Here is a 25,203-nt window from a genome sequence, read left to right as displayed (position 1 = left end):
CATTCCTTAATAACCAGATTTCCTGCATTTCTAATAATGTACTCACTTGTAGATCATGTAACATGTCTCCATGTTTCTATTTTTAGTTTAAAATACCGTTTTCTTGATTTCTATATCTGAGTAGCTCTTTCACACTACAAGGCCCAGAAAGGAAATTCACCTTTTGGTTTCTATTATTACTAACTTACCAACTCAGGTGCTTGGTCACCTCGTGGCACTGCTCCTGCCTCCCTGCTGCGGGGCCGGAAACCTCGCTTGTAAAGCAAACCCCCAGGGCTAAAAGGGGCAAAACATGGATTTCGACAACTTTCCCGCAATTCAGACACCAAATCCAAATTCAATGGATTTGCACCAACCCGATGATGCAACCAACAGAAAGAGACTGAAGATGGATGCTTGCAGAGAAGAACATCCAAGTTTCCTGATCTTGCATTCTTTAACGAATCAGGCCATAGGCAATCTATCGCCATTTCTCATACAGAAATGTCTAAAGTGTAGCAAGTTCCCTGAAAATGGTGAAATGTCTTAAATCTGGCAATCTATTAGTGAGACCACCAGCTCCAAACACAGTCCTTTCTCAAACTCACCACATTTGGTGGAATTCCAGTCAAGGTGTCACCACATGCTACACTCAATACCTCTAAAGGTGTCATCTCAGAATGGGACCTAATGAATGTCTCAAAGGAGGAAATTGTAAATGAATTACAAGATCAGATCACACAAGTGAAAAGAATTATGCTGAAGAAAGATGGAAAACTTATCCAAACTCGCAGCATCATACTGACATTTAGTTCACCAAATCTACCTTCATTGGTGAAAGCCAGGTATTTTAATTTCAAATCCATTAAGATGATATAAATGTCAGAAATTCGGACACTCCCAAACAGTCTGTCGAGGTGATGCTGTATGTCCTAACTGTGGCTTGAAGGAGCATGCCCAAGGTGATTGTAAATCACAGTCCTCACTCTGCCCTAATTGTAAAGGCATTACAACCCAGCCTTCTCTAAAACATGTGACCAGTGGAAATATGAAAAGAAAATCCAGAAGTACAAGATAGAAAAAAAAAGGGTAATTTTTACAAGCTAGAAAACAATACAGCAACAGATGACAAAACATACATATGTTGATGCTGCTAAAAGATTTCATACAATATCAGTTCAGACTGTTACATCTATTCTGCCAAGCATCTCTATTTCTGAATGGGCTCGATCTATACTCTTCAGTACCTGTCCTCAAAGCAGCAGACTTCAAACAGATCCAGTAACACGCCAGTCACAATACCACATGTTGCTCATGTAACTTCCATAAGACCTTCTCAAAGAGAAAACTGATCCCATTAACAAACAGCATAGTAAATGTTCTTCCCCTATGTACACAAATAAGACTCGCAATCAAGAAGGAAGTGAAACCATGCTGGAAATCCATCCAGAAGACGAAATAGATACCAGACCTGTTTTTTCAAAAAGAGACAAAATGAAAGTTGACCGCCTGAAACAGACTTCGAAAAAGCAGACAAACAAAGCTTCACCATTTAAATCCAAACAATGAATAACATCGTTCAATGGAACTGCGGAGGCTTTTGCTGCAATATTGACAACATCCATGAGATAATTATAAACCATAATCCAATTGGAACCTGCTTACAGGAGACATACTTAACACCTCAGTTGTCTCCCTCAATAAAAAAAATTATACTCTTTCGGCAAGACAGACCTGCTACCACTAATGCTCATGGAGGGGTAGCCATACTCGTAGACTCAAGGGTTCCTTGTAAATGGGTTCCGTTACAAACTGATATCGGAGCTGTTGCCATGCGAATAGCAATTGGTATTACTCTAACACTGGTTTCTATCTACCTTATACCTTTCAAGAACTTGAAGGTCTCATTCTGCAGCTACCAACCCCTTTCTGTTTATTAGGTGACTTTAATGGACACCATCCACTGTGGGGATCTCCCAATGCAGATGTACGAGGACAACTCATTGAAATCCTTGTCTACAGACAAAATCTAACCATATAAAATACTGGCTCACCATCTTATCTCCACCTCCCAACAGGAACAGTCTCTGCAGTAGACCTCTCTATCTGCTTTCTGATCCTTTTCCCTAGTATCGAGTGGACAGCTCTGGATGATCTGCTCAACAGTGACCACTATCCAATAATCTGTAAAATAAACTTCACACTGCATAACTTCAGAAACTAGCACAAAATGGAAATTCTCTAAAGCTGATTGGGCAAAGTTCACATCTCATGTATCCTTCGACAATCAGGCTATTGAATATCATCCAATTGACAAAGCTGCCAACCAAATTACAAAACGGATCCTAGCAACTGCATCTATTGCCCTCCCACAATCACAGTCAAGCATCCGTAGAAGCAGAAACTAGTGGTGGAATGAGGACTGTAATGATGCAAAAAAGAAAACAACTGTGCGTGAAATTTATTCAGCAAATATCCTACCACTGCTAACCTTATAAACTACAAGAAACTTAGAGCTAATACCTCCCATATTAGGAAGAAAGCAAAAAAAAAAAACTCTTGGATTTGCAACTGAAATTAATAAAAATACTGACATAAAAATTATATGGAGCAAAATAAGGCAATTAATTATAAACCCCCACTTATCACCTGGAATGGGATGGAGCTGCCTGCTCAAGGATTGAGATTGCAGATGCCCTAGGGACAGTATTTTCACAGTTATCTGAATCGACAGAATACGAACCATCATTTCAGAAGATTAAGACCTTAGCTGAAAAATCCCATCTGAATTTCAGAACCGAATCCTTTCTACCATACAATCAACCACTCACTATGCTAGAACTTCAAGTGGCTCTATCCACTGCAAAGAATGGTGCTGCTGGCCCTGATGGCATATACTACATAATGCTACACCATCTGGGTAATAAATCACTATCTTCGCTACAGACCTTCTACAATTGCATCTTCATGGAACATTCATTCCCCAGTTCCTAGTGTCACTTTTGTACTCACAATACCCAAACCAGGGAAAGATCTCTCTATTCCTAATAATTATAGGTGCATTTCGCTCACCAGCTGCTTAAGTAAAACCCTAGAAAAAATAATACACCGTCAACTGACATAGTACCTAGATTCCCAAAATATGCTATCCGATAATCAATTTGGTTTCAGAAAAAACCGATCATCCCTGGATCTCATGATCAAAGCAGAAACAAATATCAGGAATGCATTTATCCAAAATAAACATCTCATCATGGCATGTCTAAATATGGAGAAAGCCATTGACACAACTTGGCATTTTGGTATCCCGAGAGATCTTCATTCCCTGGATCAGACAGGTCGCTTACCTTATTTCATACAGAATTTCCTACAGTAGAGGACCTTTCAAGTTTGCTATTGGCAAGTCCTTTTCAAAACATATATACAAGGAGTCCCTCAGGGCTCTGTTCTTAGTGCAACCTAGTTTACAACAAGAATAAATCAGATGACCAAAATTATTCCCAATACAGTGAATTCATACCTTTATGCTGATGACCTGACCGTATCTTGCAGTTCGCAAAACATGAGCTATATTGAGAGGCAGCTGCAAACGGCCCCGGGTGCCAAGCGTATTTGAGGCCAAGCAATATCTGTGAGATTTATAAAGTGCTCTTCAAAGGCGATTAAAGTTATTTTTAAGTTCGTACATTTCTCTAAAGCCTTATTTTTTTTAAAACCGTTCTACTCTTGAAAAGCCACAAGTTAGAACACAGAAAGCAAAGCCACCTTTCTTTTTTATCCATATTTCTAGGTCACTAACCAACTAACACTTTAACCGCTTGGTCTCCTAGCGGCACTGCTCCTGCATCCCCGTTGCAGGGCTGGAAATCTTGGCAGGTAAGTCCACTTGCCAAAGGCTAAAAGTAGCAAACGTGACAAACACAGACCATCAGGATATTGAGAACGATAATCTAAAGAGACAAAAGACTGATCGGATGGAGCAACCTTGCCCATTGTTCTTAATCATCCACTCACTTACTAGTCAGCCCATGAATAAATTGTCTCCGTTTGTCATACAAAAACATCTAGAGGGTATTGCAGGATCTCCTAAGACGGTGAAGAGACTGCAATCATTAGATTTACTAGTAGAAACTACCAACCACAGACATTCCAAGAAGCTGTTACAACTTACAAGCTTTGCTGGCATTCCACTTAAAATATCTCCACACACAATCCTAAATTCATCTAAGGGTGTGATATCCAGTTAGGACTAATTAATGAATGTCACCGAGGAAGAAATAACCCAAGAGCTGCAGGGAAAACACATAATTGAATCAAGACGAATAATGGTTAAAAAAGATAATCAACTTACACCTACAAGAAATATTATTCTCACCTTCAATGCACCCAACTTGCCCTCCTCTGTAAAAGCAGGTTATTTACTTTGCTGCATCTGCCCTTACATTCCAAACCCTTTATGGTGTTACAAATGCCAAAAGTATGGCCACTCACAAACTGTATGCAGAGGAGTTCCTGTCTGCCCCAATTGTGGATCCTCAGATCACATACAAAGTAACTGTACAGTTACAAAAATGACCTGCCCAAATTGCAAAGGTGACCATCCTGCATATTCTAAGACAAGTGGAAAACTGAGAAAAAAATAGTAAAATACAAGGTTTAGAACAAAGTCAGTTACCCAGAAGCGAGAAAATTAGTTGCTCCTACTATAACCAAAAAATGACCTATGCCAATGCTGTAAAAAAATATCAGACAGTCTCCACTCAAACTGATGTAACAGTTCCCACTAACAAATCAATTTCTGATTGGGCTAGAAATGTTCTTTCTAAGCAACAATCCAAGTTCTCTAACCAGGCAAATAATACTCCTCTGACAATCCCCTCGACGTGGGCACCTGTACGTGGTGAGGGGACCTCCCAGTGATGCTGCTGGTTTTTCCAGATTAGCATCACTGGGATCCAACGCCCATACCTTGGTTCCAGGGTTACACCATTGGAATCCGGCGTGTGCAGCCGTGCGCTGCGACCTGTGGAAGCGGAAAGGGGGATCCTGGTGGTTGAGGGGCCCAGCCTTAATACACCACTTTGGCCCCTGCTTCGACGAGACAGGTGGTCCCGGACCGGCTCGACTGGGATCAATCAGCGGGTGGTTCTATACTGCTAGGGTCAACTGCGTTCCAATAAGTCTCCCTCCCTTTGGTCCTGGGACGGGATAAAGACTTATTGGTAACGTGGGTATGGTGTTCTAAGCGAACTCGGCTTCCCATTCGTGTACGCAGTACCTGCTAGTTCACGAGTGGGCGCCCCCTCCTAGGGCTCCGTGGTGGGTGAGGCACTTAGGCATCAGACACTTTTTCTTTACTCTCATGAGTAATTTAAATACTTCTTCTGGGGCCCCAACAAGGCCCCTACCTAACCGATCAGATGAGAATGACACCAATTCTGCCAAAAGAGCCAGAACTGAGGATAAACCACCATCTATAACACCGCTTTTCCTCATACTCCATTCTACCGGAGAGCAGTCAATTGGGAAGATGTCACCCTTCTTCATCCAGAAAGGATTAGAAGGGTTGGCAGGATCACCAAAATCAGTAAAACGGCTGCGTTCTGGCGATCTATTACTCGAAGCTTTAAATACAAAGCAAGCAGAAAGAATATTAAACGCGACATCCATAGGGGGAATACCAATCAATGTAACACCCCACAAAACTTTGAACTCTTCACGCGGTGTCATTTCAGAGTGGGATCTTCTTCATGTCTCTGAAGAAGAGATCTGCTCTGAACTAAAAGATCAAGGAGTGACAGCTGTCAAGAGAATATCAATGCGGAAGGAAGGGAATCTCGTCCCTACCCGAGTTCTAATCCTAACATTTAACACCCCACGGCCTCCTAGCTCCATCAAGGCAGGGTATTTAAACTGCCCAGTGAGGATCTATATCCCAAACCCACTGAGGTGTTTTAAATGCCAAAAATACAGCCACTCACAAACGGCTTGTCGTGGTAACCCTGCCTGTGCTCGATGTGGTGCGAAAGACCACGAGAGCAAGGAATGTTCAGCTTCTAAACCGATCTGTGTAAATTGCCAACAAGATCATCCTGCTTACTCCCGAGCATGCCAGCGGTGGAAGGATGAAAAAGAGATCCAAAAATTGAAAACGGAGCTGAATATCTCCTACCCAGAGGCTAGAAAACGCATTCAACCAATAAATAGCGGGAAGCCTTCATATGCTCAGAAGGTTTCTGCAAAGTGCACTATCGGTACACAAACTGAGATGACTGTACCACCAAGAGAGTCATTCACACCGATTGCCCGCTATTTATTGAGTTCACAAAAGCCCACCAAAAAAACGCAGTCAGCTGCCACTCCTATATCCGTACCTCCTAATGCTCCACTACTACCAAAACCAAGTGGTAAAGAGTCAACAGTAATAACAGAAACAATGGATGTCCAGGAGAAGGAGGTACCGGATGAATCAGTCTTGGAACTCTTTGCGGAAGAAGAGTTCCAAGAACACGGGACAGCGTCCATTCTTCCCCAAAAAGGATAAATCCAAGTCTGACAAAATAAAGCCCTCAGCATCTCGGAAGCCGCCTGATGGACCCACCAAGCCAAAATAATGGCTAAATTCCTACAATGGAATTGTCGTGGATTCCGGCGAAATACTGATGACATCAAGGCCCTCCTGCAAAAGCACGAGCCAGTTTGCTTTTGCTTGCAGGAGACTTATCTAAAGGCAAATGATGATCCCACCATGCATAACATCACAATCTTTCGTAAGGATAGATTTCGGATGGTCCTGCTCATGGAGGAGTGGCTATCCTTCTGAATAATCAGACCCCAGTTCAGCCCTTGCTAATTACAACCACAATTACAATTTATTTGCCACCTGGGACTGACATCTCCCAGGAAGACCTTGATGATCTTGTAATGCAGTTGCCTCCCCCTTTCTTACTTCTTGGGGATTTTAATGGACATAACACCCTGTGGGGTAGTGCTAACATCAATGGAAGGGGATGGGTCATAGAGCGTATGCTCAATGACAATGCCCCTTCCCTTCTCAATACTGGAACAAACACCTTCTTCCACATGCCTACCCGTACTTTTTCTGCCATTGATCTCTCTATCTGCTCCCCTTCTCTACTCCCTTCACTCACTTGGGAAGTGGAGGAGAATCCATACGGAAGTGATCACTTCCCTGTGATAACCTTGTTACACAGTGGGAGACCGTGTCTTCCTTTTAGGTTACCACAGTGGAAGTTTGATCAGGCTGACTGGACTGCCTTCCAACATCAGGCAAATTTTGATCTTAGCACAGTCAGTCAAGAGCCGATCAATGATGCAGTAAAGTACATCACAGAAATCACCGTCCAAGCAGCTGCTAATGCTGTCCCAAAAACATCAGCCCGGTTTCCACCATTTCCCAAACCTTGGTGGAATTCACAATGCACAGCAGCAAAAAAGGCTCAAAACAAAGCGTGGGGGATATTCCGCCGATACCACTGTTAATCTAATAGCCTTCAAGCGTGCACGAGCCAAAGCACGCTACATTCGCCGTCAGAGTCAAAAGGAATCATGGATCCGTTTTACATCATCTATTAACCAGGCTACCAATTCTAAGGTAGTCTGGGATAAAATCCGGAAAATGAAGGGAAAATATGCATCCCACCCTTCTTCAATCCTAGATTATAATGGATGCGCTATTGCAGATCCAAATGCAATAGTCAACGCTCTTGGGGAAACATTCTCTAACATCTCCGCAGCATCTTCATATTCCCCAGAGTTCCTGGTCCAGAAACATAAAATCGAAAAACAGGCACTTAACTTTAAATCTAAGAGCATTTATTCCTACAACGGGTACTTCACTATTCAGGAACTGAAAAGAGCCCTCGCTCTTTCCAAAGCAAGTGCTGTTGGACCAGATGGCATCCATTATGAAATGATTAAGCATCTTTCACCAAAATCTATGGATTATCTGCTCCTTCTGTATAACAGAATCTTTATTGAAGGGCAGTTTCCGGATTCCTGGCGCAAGGCAATCGTTCTCGCCTTTGCTAAGCCAGGAAAGGATCCAAAAGTCACTACTAATTACCGTCCTATTGCTCTGACTAGCTGTATGTGCAAAATTCTGGAGAGAATGGTTAATTTTCGTTTAATATGGTATTTAGAATCAAATGACCTTCTCTCCAACATCCAGTGCGGCTTCCGAAAAAACAGATCAACTCTTGATCATTTAATTAGACTGGAAACATCCATTCGGGATGCTTTCCTAAAATGCGAACACTTGGTGTCAGTGTTCTTTGACATGGAAAAAGCGTATGACACAACTTGGAAATTTGGCCTTTTAAAAGATTTGCATAACCTTGGTCTTAGAGGCCATCTCCCCATTTTTATTAGAAACTTTTTAGCCAATCGATCTTTCCAAGTTCGTGTGGGATCCTCACTCTCTCGTTCCTTTAGCCAAGAGGAGGGAGTTCCACAAGGATCAGTTTTAAGTGTCACGCTTTTCGCCATCAAAATAAATTCCATCACAGAACAACTTCCTCCAACTGTAAACAGTGCCCTCTATGTTGATGACTTTAGCATATTTTGTCAGTCATGCAACATGAGGGTTATTGAAAGACAACTGCAGAAAGCCATTGATCGCCTTAATTTCTGGGCACTTGCTAATGGCCTCAGGTTCTCGCCGGAGAAGACCGTTTGCGTACATTTTTGTCGTAAGCGTAATCATCATCCTGAACCTGAATTAAGGCTCGGACAAGATGCTATTCTAGTAGCAGCGGACACAAAATTCTTGGGACTCATATTCGATAAAAAACTGACCTTTTTGGTTCACATCCGTGAACTCCGCACAAAGTGCACACGAGGGCTTAATATTCTCCGCTCGCTCTCCTCTACATCTTGGGGAGCAGACCGATGCACCCTTCTACGGCTTTACCGTGCACTTGTGCGATCCAAATTAGATTATGGGTCCCAGGTATATTCCTCAGCCAGAGACAGTGTCCTTCGATGGCTGGACCCTGTCCATCATCAGGCTCTACGTATCGCTACTGGAGCATTTCGAACATCTCCTGTCCAGAGTTTATACGTCGAAGCAAACGAACCACCGTTATCGCTTCGACGTAAGCAATTGTCTTTAAAGTACGCTTTAAAACTGAAATCCCTGCCAGACCACCCTACGTGGCTATCCGTTTTTGAGCCACGATGGGAAAATTTGTACAATACCCGTAAGACTGCCAATCGTCCTTTTGGTATTCGTCTCCAAGATCTACTCAAGGAACTTAATATCAAGGTAGACAAGGTTGCCCAAACACCTAAGCAACCCCTTCCACCCTGGCATGCTCATGTCCCGAAATGTGATTTGTCCCTTCGGAATTGGGGAAAGTCGGGCACTCCATCATCTGTCTACCTGCAGCTTTATTCAGCACACCGAGCTGAACATTCTGACTTCGCGCCAGTTTACACAGACGGTTCGAAGTCAGAATCATGTGGGATCTGCTGCTGTCTTTACAGACAGCACTACATCGGAGCAGATTCCCTCTGAATGTAGCATATTTACTGCAGAGCTGCACGCAATTGAGTTAGCCTTGGATCACATTAGTAAATGCCAATACCAGCGGTTCATTTTATATTCCGACTCTCTTAGCATGTTACAGGCTTTAATATCTGCGAGATATAATCCTCATCCAGTTCTGTCTAGTATTCAGCAGAAGATTCACTTCCTCTGTGGACGTGAATATGATATCCGCTTCTGCTGGATTCCAAGCCACATTGGGATTACAGGGAATGATTTGGCTGACGCCGCAGCCAAATCAGCAATTCCCAATAATAACTGCTGCCTGTCAGTCCCCTATACAGACTACAGGCAAATAATACACGAGAAGGTGCACTCCCAATGGCAGGATTCGTGGACTAGACAGACTGCGAATAAATTATATCGCATAAAGCCTGTAATTGAAACGTGGCAGTCTAGTCTGCGCAGGAATCGTAAGGAGGAAGTTGTTCTTGCCCGGACCCGCATAGGACACAGTCATTTAACTCATTCGTTTCTGCTGAGGGCTGATGACCCTCCTATGTGTGTGTCCTGTGGCACAATTTTAACGATTCCTGCGCAGACTATTAGATTAGACACCTTTTAATTGACTGTCCAGATTTTAGCAGCACCCGTTTTACCGCTTTTAATCATCTGACTGAACCTTGTACACTCAGTCAGATTTTATCTGACAATGACAACGTGTCTGCTGTTTTTAACTATTTTAAATCAATAAAAGTTTTTAATTGTATTTAAAATTTGTTATTGTTATCTCTTTATTGGTTTTTTTTTTTATATACGTGTTATTATATATCTGGACATGGTGGCCTAACTTCTTAGGTCACTGAATGTTTTAACTTTTTATAATATGACCGGTATTTGGCGCATTATAACCTCAGTTGCTGATGCGCCAATAAAACCCAAAGAAACAAACAAACAAAACCTCTGACAATACCAGCAGCATCTCCTACTACAGTCATAGATACCATATCTCATAGTTCAAATGCAAATGTAGTGAAAAATTTTCAAGACACAGCCATGGATACAGATGGCACATCCATACAGGAAGATCCCCTTCTAGAAATCCATGCAGAAGAAGAAATGGACACAGGTTGGCCAGTTTTCTCCAAAAAAAAGATAATCCTGAATTAGGTTTATCTTTCTATTGAAACCAAAATTTCAATCAAAATTTCATAAGCCAGTAACCTTCAAAAAGCAGTCAGATACAGCTCCATCAATTAAACACAAATAATGCCTTGTATTTTACAATTGAACTGCAGAGGCTTTCGTTGCAACAAATGATATCCGAGATCTTTTTTAACCGATATTCTCCAGTTGCCCTTTGTCTTCAGGAAACTTGCCTAACCTCTCAAATTTCTCCTTTAATAAAGAACTATTGTCTTTATCAAAGAGATCGTAATACAGCAAATGCTGCCCATGGTGGTGTAGCAATCCTGATAAATTCGAAGATCCCAACTAAACGTACTCCCCATCAAACTGAAATAGAAGCTGTTGCTGTTCATATAACTCTCCATATTTCAATAACACTTGTCTCAATATACCTACCACCAAACCATACTTACTGTTTAAAAGATCTTGACGATCTCTTCATGCAGATACCTCCACCTCTCTGTGTATTAGGGGATTTTAACGGGAACCACCCCTTATGGGGCGATCCTAAACTAGACACATGTGGTAGACTCGTTGAAAGCTTTCTAGAGTCACAAAACCTCACCTTACTCAATACTGGTGCGCACACTCACATCAACTCCCAGCTGGACACACCTCAGCAATAGATCTCTCAATTTGTTCTCCAGTACTCTTTCCAACCATAGTGGTATGTTTTAAATGATCCTATGGGCAGTGACCACCTTCCAATCATATGCAATTTTTTAATATCACGGACTCCTTCAACCAAACTCCACAGGAAATGGAAATTTTTTTTGTGCAAACTGGGCAAAATTTCAATCAATCTCTCTCTTGACGAGGAAAAAATCCAGCTCCAGAATATTGATAATGTAACAGATTACATCACATCACATCTCCTAAAAGTGGCCAAAGACACAATACCCATTATCAAATCCCCCTGGTCGCAAGCATTATATTTACTGGTGGAGTGACGAATGCACAAAAGCAAAAATCAAAGCCTGGAATTTATTTCGGCAATATCCAACCACAATCAACCTCATTGAATTTTTTTTTTTTTTTTTATGTGAACCCCAAACACGAGAGGTATTAGAACATATAGTACTTAGTACCGTGCATGGGTTGGAGGTTGAGAAGACGAAAGAAGATATTTGTTGACATTGGACTTGAACTTCTGTTGATTGTAATTTTCAGGAAATATGTATGAAGGAAGGTTGTTCCAGAAAACGGCAGTTGAATGAATAAGTGAGGAAGACGAAAAGTTGGTTCTGTGGGTTTGAAGTTGGACAATAAATGGATGTTGGCTGGTGGCAGCACGTGTTCGGACTGTTTTGAAAGAGAGAGCAGGAATTAAAGAAACCAATTCAGAAGAACAGTGCCCATGAAAGTATCTGTAGAAGAGGCATGCAGAAGAAACAGTACGTCTATGAGACAGCGAGTGGGGAGACTCTGTTAAAAATGAATCATTAATTAACTTAACTGCCCTCTTCTGAATGGAATCAAGAAGCCTGAACCACCCCAGATGTGGGAACAATATGCCATGGCAGGGCGGATTTGCGATTTATACAGAGTGAGCAGCTGTTTGGAAGAAAAGTAATGCCGAGAGCAAAAGAGAAAACCAAGTTTTTTAGATGCAGATGAAGCAATATTTGTAATGTGCTTGTGCCAAGAGAGATTAGAAGTTAGGGTAATCCCCAAAAGAGACATCATTTTGCCTAGAAATCGGAGTGTGACTAAAGATAAGCATAGGAGCAGAAGAATCCTTTTTTGCGAGATAAAAGACAAGACTGAGTTTTAGAAGGGTTGAAATCAACTAAGTTTTCTTTGCCCCACTGGAAAATTACCTCAAGATCAGCATTTAAGGAATTGGTAGCAGATTTTTGAGAAGTTGAGGCTGATTGAGCAGGACAAGTTTTCTCAAAATGGAAAGTGGAATGCAATGTGCTATCATCAGCAAAACTATGGATAGGATTTCCAGTCAATGGAAAAAGTTCATTAATATACAAGAGGAAAAGAGTGGGGGAAAGAACTGAACCTTGGGGGACACTGGCATTAGTGGAGAAGTTACAAGACAGAGAGCCATCTACCATCACCCTCAGTGAGCGATAAGAGAGAAAACTGGATAGCCAATTACTAAAAAGAGTTGGCAAACCATAAGATGGAAGCTTGTTTAGAAGACCTTTATGCCAAACACGATCAAAAGCCTTTGAGATGTCAAGAGCAACTACTTGTGTTTCACCGAACCTTTCCATTGAATTAGTCCATAAATGGGTAACATAAGCCAGAATATCACCAGTGGATCGACACTGACAGAATCCATACTGGCGATCGTTGATCAGACGGAAGGTTTCTAGGTAGTTTAAGAGTTGGTGGTTAATTGATTTCTCCATTACTTTAGAAAGAGTAGAAGTAATTGCAATGGGACGATAATTGGATGGGAGGGTTTTGTCACCCTTTTTAGGAACTGGCTCGATATGAGCAAATTTCCAAGCAGAAGGAAAAACACCTTTGGAATAAGAAAGTGAAAAAAGGCCGCAAAGAATAGGAGTAAGTTCAGGAGCACAGGTTTTGAGAACAAGTGGAGAAATACCATCGGGTCCTGGAGCTTTCTTAGCATCAAGATTCATCAAAATCCTTCTGACATCCTTTTGACGGAAGACCACAGGGGGCATTGAATGGAGCGTGCTGGGAATGGTGGGAGGTGTTTTACCAAGATCATTAATACATGAGTTGGAAGAAAAATGGGATGCTAGCAGGTCAGCTTTATCCTTGGCTGAAGTGACAACAAGAACCATCTGGTTTGGACAGAGATGGGCAAACGTTGTGGCCAATAGCTTTGGCAAGAGACCAGAATGCTCGGCTACCATTAGGGCAAGAAGCAAGTTTTCTACTCTTAGCCTGTTTAAACTCTAGTTTGGACTGATTAATAACTGCTTTACAATTGTTGCGAGCTTTGGTGTTGGCAGAAAATATCCCACACTACACTTTTAAAGTGTAGTGTGGGATATAGGATTCCATTCGTTCAAGTATAATTTCACTGACGCGATCTGAGCAAACGTTGACATCAGACGTTTTGAAACAGTAATCCGACCAAGGAAAAGAAGAAAAGAAGTCTTGCAGGTCATCTCATTTTGCATTCTTGTAATGCCAAACAACACGCGGTTTGGAATAGCCATGAGATAATGGTTCCATTGGAAAAGAGACAATCACCAAGTTGTGATCTGAAGTGCCTAAGGACCTCTCACTTCGACTGTGTACTTAGAAGGGTTGTTTGTGAGAAAAAGATTAAGTGTTATTGGCTGTATGATTAGGATTGTCCGGTATTCTTGTAGGTAAATGAACAATCTGTGCTTAGATCATTAGTAATTGCAAAAGCCTCAGCATCTTGACCTGCTGGGTTGGTGTGACTAGAAAACGGAAGCCAGCTGGAGTTGTGAACATTAAAATCACCAAGGAAAATTACCTCACCATTAGGAAAGTTGGACTGGAGAAAGTCAAGTTGCAAAGAGAGGAAGTCAAAGAGCTCCAAGTGATTAGTGGAGTTGGGAGAACGGTAAAGACAACAGACGAATTTGACACAATGAGGTAGAGAGATTTTAAGCCAGAGAAGATCAAAGAGAGGAGATTCCAAATTGCCAAGTCTCTGACAGGGAATATCAGAATGGACATATGCACAAGTACCACCTTTGAGGCGAAAGGAATCATACAGCGAATAATTTGGTCATCTGAGATGAGCAGTAGTTGAATCAACCGATAACTGAGATTCTGTCAGAAAAAGTACATGGAGTTTGGCAGACTGCAAGTGGAAATGGACATCGTTGAGATTAGAATTGAGACAGAAAACGTATATTTGTGAAATGAATTAGGAAGTGCTTGGGAGGTTTAGATCTTTTCGCAGATAAACTTGCTCTATTAGTTTGACAATTCATGGTGTATTCAATAATAAGAAAAAGTGGGCGGGACATGCTGTATGAAGTAATGAAATTTGTGGATATGGTGTACACGTAAGAATATACCCAGATCCTTGACATAACGTGGCCTCAACAATGCTCCCCATATACACACTACTTGGACTCCCTCCAGTCACTATCTTGCAGAGTAGAGGTAGCAAGATTATACACTGGCTGATCCGGAAGCCTCCTAGAGAGTTACCAATAGGTTTAGTCCGGTGTACTAACTAGCGGCCAGCCTGCGAACACCGTTTTAGAGCTGTACCCTCGAAATGTAAGGAATATTGGATCTCGCCACGACATTCATCAAAACCTCAAAAGTCATCAATCATACTGCATGATGGAAGAGATAGGGAAGGGTTGACTGGAACTTAGCTGTAGAGACTAAACATGGGTTCCACCACTTCAAGCCTCCAATAAGCAAAGTGGTGGTATTTCACTGATTGATGAGAGTCATCTACCACCTAGTACTGCCTGGTAACATAGAGGGGCGGCGTTCCTCCATGTGGTGTGGGCACCACACCTCGACCCCTGCTTACACCTGGGTGGTCACCCACCATGTACTTGTGCATGGAGGTTATACCCAGGATTACTAAAAGTCCCACCATAGTGAAGGTGCAAGCAGAGGATTTAACTGTCACAGACCATCCGGACTTCGCCGAAATCTGGTCCACTTGAGTGTCACCCGAATATCAGTTCCATCAGCATTTTAGACTCCCAGGTAGCATGTACAGCTTGTCTGGGCCCCGGGTGCCAAGCGAATCTTGAGGCCAAGCGATCTTCCCTGCGAATTCTATTGCGATTATATTAGAGAGATAAGGTTTTCTTTTTGAGTTCACACGTTTTTTCTTCCGTTATTCAAATATATAATAAAAGTTCTCTTTCTTAAAGTATAAGGAAGAAGTTTCAGAAAGGAAATTAACCTTTCTTAATTTTTCTGTGTACTAACCTTCTATTTTACTCGCTTGGTCACTTGGTGGCACTACTCCTGCCTCCCCGTGGCGGGGCTGGACCTGGGTGAAGAGCCAACACCCAGGACTAAAAGGAGTTGAACATGGACCAAAAAACTAACAACACAAGATTGGAGAAAGTTAACTCCAATAAATGTGATGACTTACAGCAGAACATGTCTCAGGCTAAGAGAATGAAAATAAACAGTTCTCAGCCTACTGTTCCTTTCTTTTTGGTGATACATTCCTTATCACCACAACCTGTTGGGAAATTATCCCCTTTCTTAGTTCAGAAGACTATAGAGTCCATGGTTGGATCACCAAAAATGATAAAACGATTACAATCAGGTGATCTCTTAGTAGAAACCGCACTAAGTCATCAATCTGAGAAATTGTTAAAAATGAAAACTTTTGCAGGACTATCAGTTGAAATTACCCCACATAATTCCCTGAATACATCGAAAGGTGTTATTACCGAATGGGACCTTTTGACTGTTTCAGAGGAAGAACTACTGAGCGAGCTAACAGAACAACAAGTTATACATGTTAGGAGGATAATGATGAAGAAAGACGGAATCCTCATTCCAACCCGATCAGTAATTCTCACATTTAACAATCCTTCACTTCCCCAATCAGTTAAAGCAGGATATTTAAATTGCAAAATCCGTCCATACATACCTAATCCAATAAGGTGTTACAACTGTCAGCGATATGGACACTCTCAGGCGACATGTCGCAGTGATCCCATCTGTCCACTCTGTGGATCAAAAGACCACAATCAAGCAAACTGCACCTCTGCTACACCACTCTGTCCCAATTGTCACGAAAATCATCCTGCTTTTTCGAAGACATGCGAAATGTGGGTATTGGGAAAGCAAATTCAAAAATACAAAGTAGAAAATAAAGTGTCTTATCCAGAAGCAAGAAAACAGATACTTGCAACCAAACCTTCACGTTCCTATGCTTCAGCAGTGAAACGACAGCAAACTATAGCCACTCAAACGCACTCAAACGGAGGTAGTAATACCTCTAAATCAAATTATAGACTGGAGTAAAGTAATATTAATGACAAAAACAGCTTCAGAAGAAACACCCAGTGCTAAAGAGCAAGATTCTTCCGTGACTGGAAAGCAGAAATCAGAAGCAGCATCTTCAAAAACAAAGCAAACGGCATCTAGTAAACTATTTGAACAGAAACAAACAAACATAGACCAAATGGACACTGATGAACAGAGAGAGAACGTATTAGAACTACACCCTGCAGAAGATATTGACACACCTCGCCCTAATTTTCCGAAGAAAGACAGACCCAAATATGATAAACGAAAAAACTCAAAAGCGCAGTCAGATTCAACAAATCGTTCCGAGACCTAAATAATGCAACATATTATTATACAATGGAACTGTCGTGGCTTACGTGGAAAATTGGATGAAATAAAAGATATTATTCAGCAATATAAACCGGCCTGCATTTGCCTTCAGGAGACCCATCTAACACTTCAATCTTCACCCACATTTCAAAATTATACACTTTTCCGGAGAGACAGGAATGATAACAGAACTACCAAAGGAGGAGTGGCAATTTTGGTGAATACTAATATACCAGCTAAGCAAACAACATTAAGAACCAACTTAGAAGCAGTAGCAGTGAGAATAGCCATTGGAATTTCTATCACTATCTCGTCCCTATACCTTCCACCAAATACTCCCATCTCCAGATCGGAATTAAATGATCTTACTATGCAGCTGCAACCTCCCTACTGCCTTATGGGAGATATGAATGCACATCATCATTTCTGGGGATCTACTCACACAGACAGTAGAGGTAACATAATCGAAACTCTCATAGATGATCAACAACTGAATTTACTGAATACCGGATCTCACACTTATATCAGTTTGTCTACAGGTATCACCTCTGCAATAGACTTAACAATATGTTCTCCATCAATTTATCCTAGTATAGAATGGTTCGTGTTGAATGATCCTTACAATAGTGATCATTTTCCGATAGTATGTTCCATACAGACACAATCAACTCTTACAGAAGGAACCAGGACAGTATGGAATTTTAAAAAAGCTAATTGGAGTAAATATAAGCAATTAATAGAAACCCTGCCAATAGATGATGCTGTCTTATATATTAACGATCAACTGCTAGAAGCTTCCAAAGCTACAATACCTCAAATAAGTAAGGCAAGGCAGGCACGGTACAACTCTTGGTGGAATGCAGAATGTGCAAGAGCAAAAACAAATCAAAATCGTGCATGGAATAGATTCCGTCAATATCCAACTACCGCCAATTTAATTGCATATAAAAAGGCCAAAGCTGAAGCAAGGAGAATTCGGAAAAAAGCAAAGAAAAAGTCTTGGATCGTGTTCGCTTCCTCACTTACTAGGAACTCGAATCCTGGTTTGGTGTGGAAAAAAATTCGGATTTTAAATGGAAGATATCCAATCACACAATCTCCCATCTTCCATTGGAAAGGGCAGGACGTTTTTCAAACAGACCAGATATCAGAAATTTTGGCAGATTCTTTCGCTTCCATATCAGCAGTTACAAGCTACAACACTGACTTTCAAAAATATAAAGAGCAAGCTGAACGGAGTAAATTGAATTTCTCCACCAAGATATCTCATTCCTATAATCTACCATTTTTAAAAGAGGAATTACTTACAACCATTACAAAATTACCAAATAGTGCACCAGGTCCTGATGGCATTTATTATACTATGATACAACATCTAAACTCTGATTGTCTGGAAATCCTGCTAGCACTATATAATAGAATTTTTCTGAACAACCTGTATCCATCCATATGGCGGCATGCAATTGTCCTTGCATTTCCCAAGCCCGGAAAAGATCCTTCCTATACATATAATTATCGCCCAATTTCACTGACCAGCTGCTTAGGAAAAATTCTTGAACGAATGGTGCATAATAGACTTACGTGGTTGCTGGAAAAAGAGAATGTTTTATCACCCCACCAATTTGGATTTAGGAAAAATAGATCAACACTTGACCTACACGTCAAAGTGGAAACAAATATTAGAAATTCATTTATAAGAAAGCAGCATATGGTGATGGTAAATCTAGATCTTGAAAAAGCCTTTGACACAACATGGAGAGTCGGAATTCTACGAGATCTATTTCAATTAGGATACAGAGGACAACTTCCACAATTTATAGAAAACTTTCTTTCCGATAGAACATTTCAGGTACGATACAAAGGCTGTTTATCTACAATCTATATACAACAGGAAGGGGTTCCCCAGGGCTCAGTATTAAGTGCAACCCTGTTTGCACTGCGGGTGAACAATATCACAAAGGTTATACCCCCATCATTGCAAATATATATGTATGCAGATGATCTTTCCATTTCATTTCAATCACAAAGCATGAACACAATTGAACGACAGCTGCAATTATCCATAAACAAAATAGAAGTATGGACTCAAAATAATGGCTATAGAATATCTGAGAAAAAATCTGTTGTTATACACTTCTGTAAAATGCGTGGTCTTCATCCTGAACCGGTCTTATACTTAAATAAAATTGCTCTACCTGTTGTTCAAAATTTCTCCTTTTTGGGCTTAACAATAGATAGAAAACTAAACTTTCAGGAACATATACTAAGACTTCGAACTAGTTGCCTCTTAAAACTTAACATCTTGCGCACAGTATCTTCAATGGCCTGGGGAGCCGACAGGTCCACATTATTACTATTATATAAAACTTTGATTAGATCTCGTTTAGACTATGGATCTCCTGTATATGCTTCAGCAAGAAGGAGCATCTTACGTCGCCTAGATACCATTCACCATAATGCTCTCCGCATAGCTCTAGGAGCATTTAGAACTTCACCAATCTACAGCCTGTATGCAGATGCTTCGGAACCCCCGCTGCATCTTCGACGAGATTATTTACTGTGCATGTATGCGGCAAAAATATACAGTCAGCCATCACATCCAAATTGGTCCATTATTCACAGTCCACCATGGACGAGTAATTATGATCACAAGCCAAATGAAAATAAACCAGTAGGACTGCGCCTCAGACACTTAGCTCAAGTTTGGGAAATACATTTCCAGCACATTACTGCAGCAGATATAAACTCAGAACCTCCTTGGATTCCGACTGTGCCTTTATCCATATCACATCTTACAAACAGGAATAAAAAAGAGATCTCTCCAATCGTTATACAGAAGCTTCATGCACTGCACAGTTTTGAAAATAGAAACAGTCATCAGATTTACACAGATGGTTCAAAATCGAACAACTCAGTAGGTGCCGCAGTAGTTTTACCGGAATATATTATATCTGTCTCCTTGCCTCATGTTTGCAGTATTTTCACAGCAGAATTATATGCTATTAAACTAGCACTGGATGATATTACCCAGCATCAACTTCTACCTGCTCTAATCTATACTGACTCCCTTAGTGCAGTAGCAACTTTACAGAACAGCAAACATTCCTCAAATTCCTTGATTCAGCATATCAAAAAACAACTCGGAATTTTTCATAAAGCAAGAAAACAAGTGTCTATCTGTTGGATTCCCAGCCATGCTGGAATTCTAGGAAATAATCATGCAGACCAAGCCGCAAAAAATCCAGATCTTAATATACAAGATAACTTTCAGTTTGTACAATTTACAGATTATAGGGATGTATTTCGCACCAAATATACTTCCATCTGGAAACAACTTTGGAGGGACCAATCGTGCAATAAACTTCGCAGAATAAAAAAAGATCTATGTTTGTGGAATTCTAGCTCACGTACAAATAGACAGGAGGAAGTTATATTAACAAGACTGCGCATTGGACATACATTCCTTACTCACAAACATTTACTTTTAAGAGAGGATCCACCGCTCTGCTCTGTCTGTCAGATACAACTTACAGTAAGGCATATCCTGATTGATTGTCCATCATATTCAGCCGTTCGAGCCACATCCTTCCAATCATTAGCAAACTTGCAAACTCCTCTAACCCTCTCTCATGTACTTGGTGACAAAGCAAACCTAAGTGAGCTCTTTATATATATTAAACATCTAGGAATAATAAATGCACTCTGACATATCCATCCTAAATCATTAAAATGAACGTAATGACGCTGACAGACACATATTGGCCACAGTTGCCCTTGTGTCGTGAAATTTTCATACCAACAACAACAACAACAGCTTGTCTGGCATATCTGAGACAACCTCAAGGACCAAAGAACATTACAAGAAGCTAAAGGCAAAAGCACGTTTTACACAAAGGCAAGCCAAGAAAGAATCCTGAACCCATTTTGCATCGACCTTTAAAAGAAACACTGATCCCAAAATTATATGGAAAAAAATTACAGTTATCTGGTAAGTTTCCTACCATACCTTCTCCAATCCCCTCCTCGAAAGGGCAAGACCTGTCCAGTTCCTTAGATATTGCTAATGCTTTGGGCAATACTTTTGCTGAAATATCAGCAGCATCAGCATATTCTACATCATTCCAAAGAATTAGAAATACTAGAGAAAAGCATGCCATAAACTTTCAAACCGCCCCCCCTTAAATACCATACCTTTCCTGGCTTGCCTTTGCAAGGATCCTAAATTCCCTACTAATTACCGTCCTATAGGTTTGACTAGCTGTTTTTGCGAAATCCTGGAGAGAATGGTTAATTTTCGGTTAATGTGGTATTTAGAATTGAATGATCTTCTCTCCAGCATCCAGTGTGGCTTCCGAAAAAACAGATCGACTCATGATCATTTAATTAGACTTGAAACATCCATCCAGAATGCTTTCCTGAAATGAGAACATTGGGTGTCAGTATTCATTGACATGGAGAAAGCGTATGACACAACTTGGAGATTTGGGATCTTAAAAGATTTGCATAGCCTTGGTCTTAGAGGGCATCTCCCTGTTTTTATTAAAAATTTACTTGCCAGCCGGTCTTTCTAAGTTTGTGTGGGATCTTTACTGTCTTGCTCCTTTTGTTATGAGGAGGGAGTACCACAAGGATCAGTATTAAGTGTCATGCTTTTTGCCATCAAAGTAAATTCCATCACAGAACAGCTTCCTCCAACTGTATACAGTGCCCTCTATATTGATGACTTTAGCATATTTTGTCAGTCATGCAACTGCAACATGAGGGTTGTTGAAAGACAACTGCAACAAGCTATTAATTGCCTTAATTCCTGGGCACTTGCTAATGGATTCAGGTTCTCGCCACAGAAGACCATTTGCGTACACTTTTGTCGTAAGTGTAATCTCCATCCTGAACTTGAATGAAGGTTTGGACAAAATGCTATTCCAGTAGTGTCAGACACAAAATTCTTGCGACTCTTGTTTGATAAAAAGTTGACCTTTTTAGAACATATTCGTCAACTCCATACAAAGTGCACGAGAAGACTAAATATTCTTTGCTCTCTATCCTCTACATGCTGGGGAGCAGACAGGTGCACCTTACTACGTATTTACCATGCACTTGTAAGGTCCAAACTAGATTACGGGTCCCAGGTATACTCCTCAGCCAGAGACAGTGCCCTTAGATGGCTGAACCCTGTCCACCCTCAGGCTATCTGTATCGCTACTGGAGCATTTTGAACATCTTCTGTGCAGAGCTTATACGTTGAAACGAACGAACCACTGTTATCCCTTCGATGTGAACAGTTGTCTTTAAACTATGCTTTAAAACTGAAATCCCTGCCTGGACGTCTGTTTTTGAGCCATGTTGGGAAAATTTGTACAATACTTGTCAGACTGCCAACCAACCTTTTGGTATTCATGTCCAAGAGCTATTCAGAGTTTAATGTCATGGTAGACAAGGTTGCAGAAACACCAAAGCAAACTCTTCTACCCTGGCATGCTCATACCCCATCATGCGACTTTTCCCTTAAGAAATGGTTTAGTCTGAGACTCCATCTGTCTACCTGCAGCTCTATTCAGCACACAGAGCTGAGCACTCCGACTTCCTGCCGGTTTACACAGACTGCTCTAAGTCGGAATTATGTTTAGCATCTGTTGTTGTCTTTCCGGACACTATAATATCTCAGCAGATTCTTCCTGAATCCAGCATAAACACGGGAACTGCATGCTATAGATTTAGCCCTGATCACATTCGAACTTTTCAATGCCAAAGGTCAGTAATATATTCTGATTCTTTGAGTATATTACTGGCTTTATTATCTTTGAGACAACTCCCATTTAGTTCTCTGTCGGATTCAGCAGAAGATACATTCTCTTCATGAACACAAGTTTGATATCCACATCTGCTGGATTCCTAACCACATTGGGATAAGCGGAAATGATTTGGCTGATGCTGCCACCAAATCAGCAGCTCCCACTAATAATCTTTGCCTGTCAGTCTCCTATACAGACTATAGGCAAATAATACACAACATGATATTTTCAATTCCAAGAACTATGGCATACAGAGAGAACTAATAAATTATGCCAGATAAAGTCAGTAATAGAAACATGGCAGTCCAGTCTGTGCAGGAATCGTAGTGAGGAAGTTGTTCTTGCGGGTCCCCATTAGGATCATCTTACTCATTCATTTCTGCTGAGGGCAGATGACCCTCCCATGTGCAAGTCTTGCGACACCATATTAGCAATAAAGCATATTTTAATAGATTGTCTGAATTTTACAATTCAGACAATTCAGACATTAACATGTCTGAAATTTACAATTCAGACATGTTCGCAATATATATTTTACTGCTTTTGCTAATTCGACTGGTCCTTATACACTCAGTCAGATTTTATCAGACAACGACCACGTGTCCAGCAGTTTGTTTTTACAAGCTATTAATATATACATACATTACCATTAAATAATGGCTTAAAAGTTTAACATATAGACGAGGTAACTTTTATAAAGTTTACCAGAATTAATCTTTGTTGATATTTTAATCTTTTCTTGGCGCAGTATAACTGTAGTCAGTTTTGCACCAATAAAATCAAATCAATCATTAGGAAATGCCAATACCAACGGTTCATTTTATATTTCGACTCTCTTTGTGTTACAGGCTTTAATAACTGTGAGATATAATCCTCACCCAGTTCTGTCTCAAGTTCAGCAGAAGATTCATTCTCTCCATGAATGTGAATATGATATTCGCTTCTGCTGGATTCCCAGCCACATTGGGATTAGGGGAAATAATTTGGCTGACATTACAGCCAAATCAGCAATTCCTTCTAATAATTGTTGTCTCTGTCCCCTATGCCGTCTACAGGCAAGTAATACACAAAAAGATTTACAACTTGTGGCAAGATACATTTAATAGACAGACAACCAATAAATTACATCAGATAAAGCCTGTAATTGAACCGTGGCAGTCTAGTCTGCACAGAATTCGTTAAGAGGAAGTTGTTCTAGCACGGACCGCATAGGACACAGTCATCTGACATTTTTTTTGCTGAGTGCTTATGACCCTCCTATGTGTGAGTCCTGTTATACAGTTTTTTTTTTTCCCTGAAACATATTTTAATCGAGTGCCCAGATTTTAATAATATGCGCTTTACTGCTTTTAACCATCTGACTGAACATTGTACACTCAGATTTTATCTGACAATGACAAGCTGTCAGCTCTTTAATTTTTTATAGCTTACTAATTTATATACATGTATATAAAATAAGCTTTGTATTTTTAGAATATATTCCACCTTTTAAATTTACACATAATCCTTTGACCAGGTAACCTCTTTTAAATTTACCAGAATCTATTTTTGCCTTTTTCTTCATGCATAATAGCCACTGCTGCTAATGCACCAGTAAAATTTTAAACCAAACCAAGCTAGTAAAATATCCCAACCAACCAACTTTAGAAGGCGATGCTTTGGAATATCTATTTTAATAGATGAAATTATATCCAGTTGCGAGCTAAGAGCTTAAAAATAGTTATTGCATTTCTTGGTGGAGTGTAATTTACCTGATACGTTAATTCATTACCATTAATTTTTTGAGGGTCATGTTGTACATTCAATACCTGAATGTAGTTCTGGAGCATTCCAGTACTTCTAGACTTCAGGTTTTCAACTTAAGAAGGGTGCCAAATATGAATGTAGTGTTAAGTAATTTTATGTGATCAGTCATACATATTCTTACACTCCAGTTCAGCTGTATTTAATTTTTTCATAGCAAAAAATATAACTGCAGAATTTGATACTAATTTATTTTTTTTATAGAATTCTTGAGAATGATACAAAAGAAGATGAAAATGAGAATGCAGACAAAAAAGAAGTACAGTTCACAGAAACTATTCCTACTAGTTTTAATTCAAGATCTCCATCACCAGAGATATAGTACATGGATATATATAAAAAATTAAAAATATGTATAAATTGTGCTTAGTTTGCACTCAATGTTATATGCACTTGTTTTTTATTGTTCGGATTACGGGTATTTCATGGTATTAGTTAAGATCTCAAAATGGCAGCTGTGATATTGCAAGAAAATATACCTGTCGGTGGATTTAGACATTGCTTAAAATTCATTACATTTTATTTGCTGACATATATGCAGGAAAGAGTATCCTGTGGTATTTCTAGTAAAATGAATGACAATCTTGAAAGCAGTGACATTTACTGTTGATTTTGATGTTAGATATTTTTTTCTTCTAGCCCTTACTTTTTTGGCATTAGTTTTTATGTATTTCTAGGTGACATGTA

At 40.3% G+C, this 25,203-nt stretch overlaps 1 protein-coding gene across 1 annotated transcript in view; it reads left to right on the top strand.

Moving 5' to 3' along the window:
• Window positions 1-24,925, top strand: part of CycJ (Cyclin J) — a 159,711-nt gene extending 134,786 nt beyond the window's left edge. The window contains exon 5 of the mRNA XM_090374257.1: window positions 24,721-24,925. Within this exon, the coding sequence (XP_090230383.1) occupies window positions 24,721-24,838 (118 nt within the window). The 3' untranslated portion in view covers window positions 24,839-24,925. The remainder of the gene's footprint in view (window positions 1-24,720) is intronic.
• The last annotated feature ends 278 nt before the right edge of the window (window positions 24,926-25,203 follow it).

The sequence above is a fragment of the Mastigoproctus giganteus genome, chromosome 5 (assembly GCF_048544385.1).
Source record: "Mastigoproctus giganteus isolate SK-2022 chromosome 5, ASM4854438v1, whole genome shotgun sequence".
Taxonomy (NCBI): domain Eukaryota; kingdom Metazoa; phylum Arthropoda; class Arachnida; order Uropygi; family Thelyphonidae; genus Mastigoproctus; species Mastigoproctus giganteus.
Note: the sequence above shows the minus strand (reverse complement) of the source record. Positions and strands in the feature narration are given on the sequence as shown.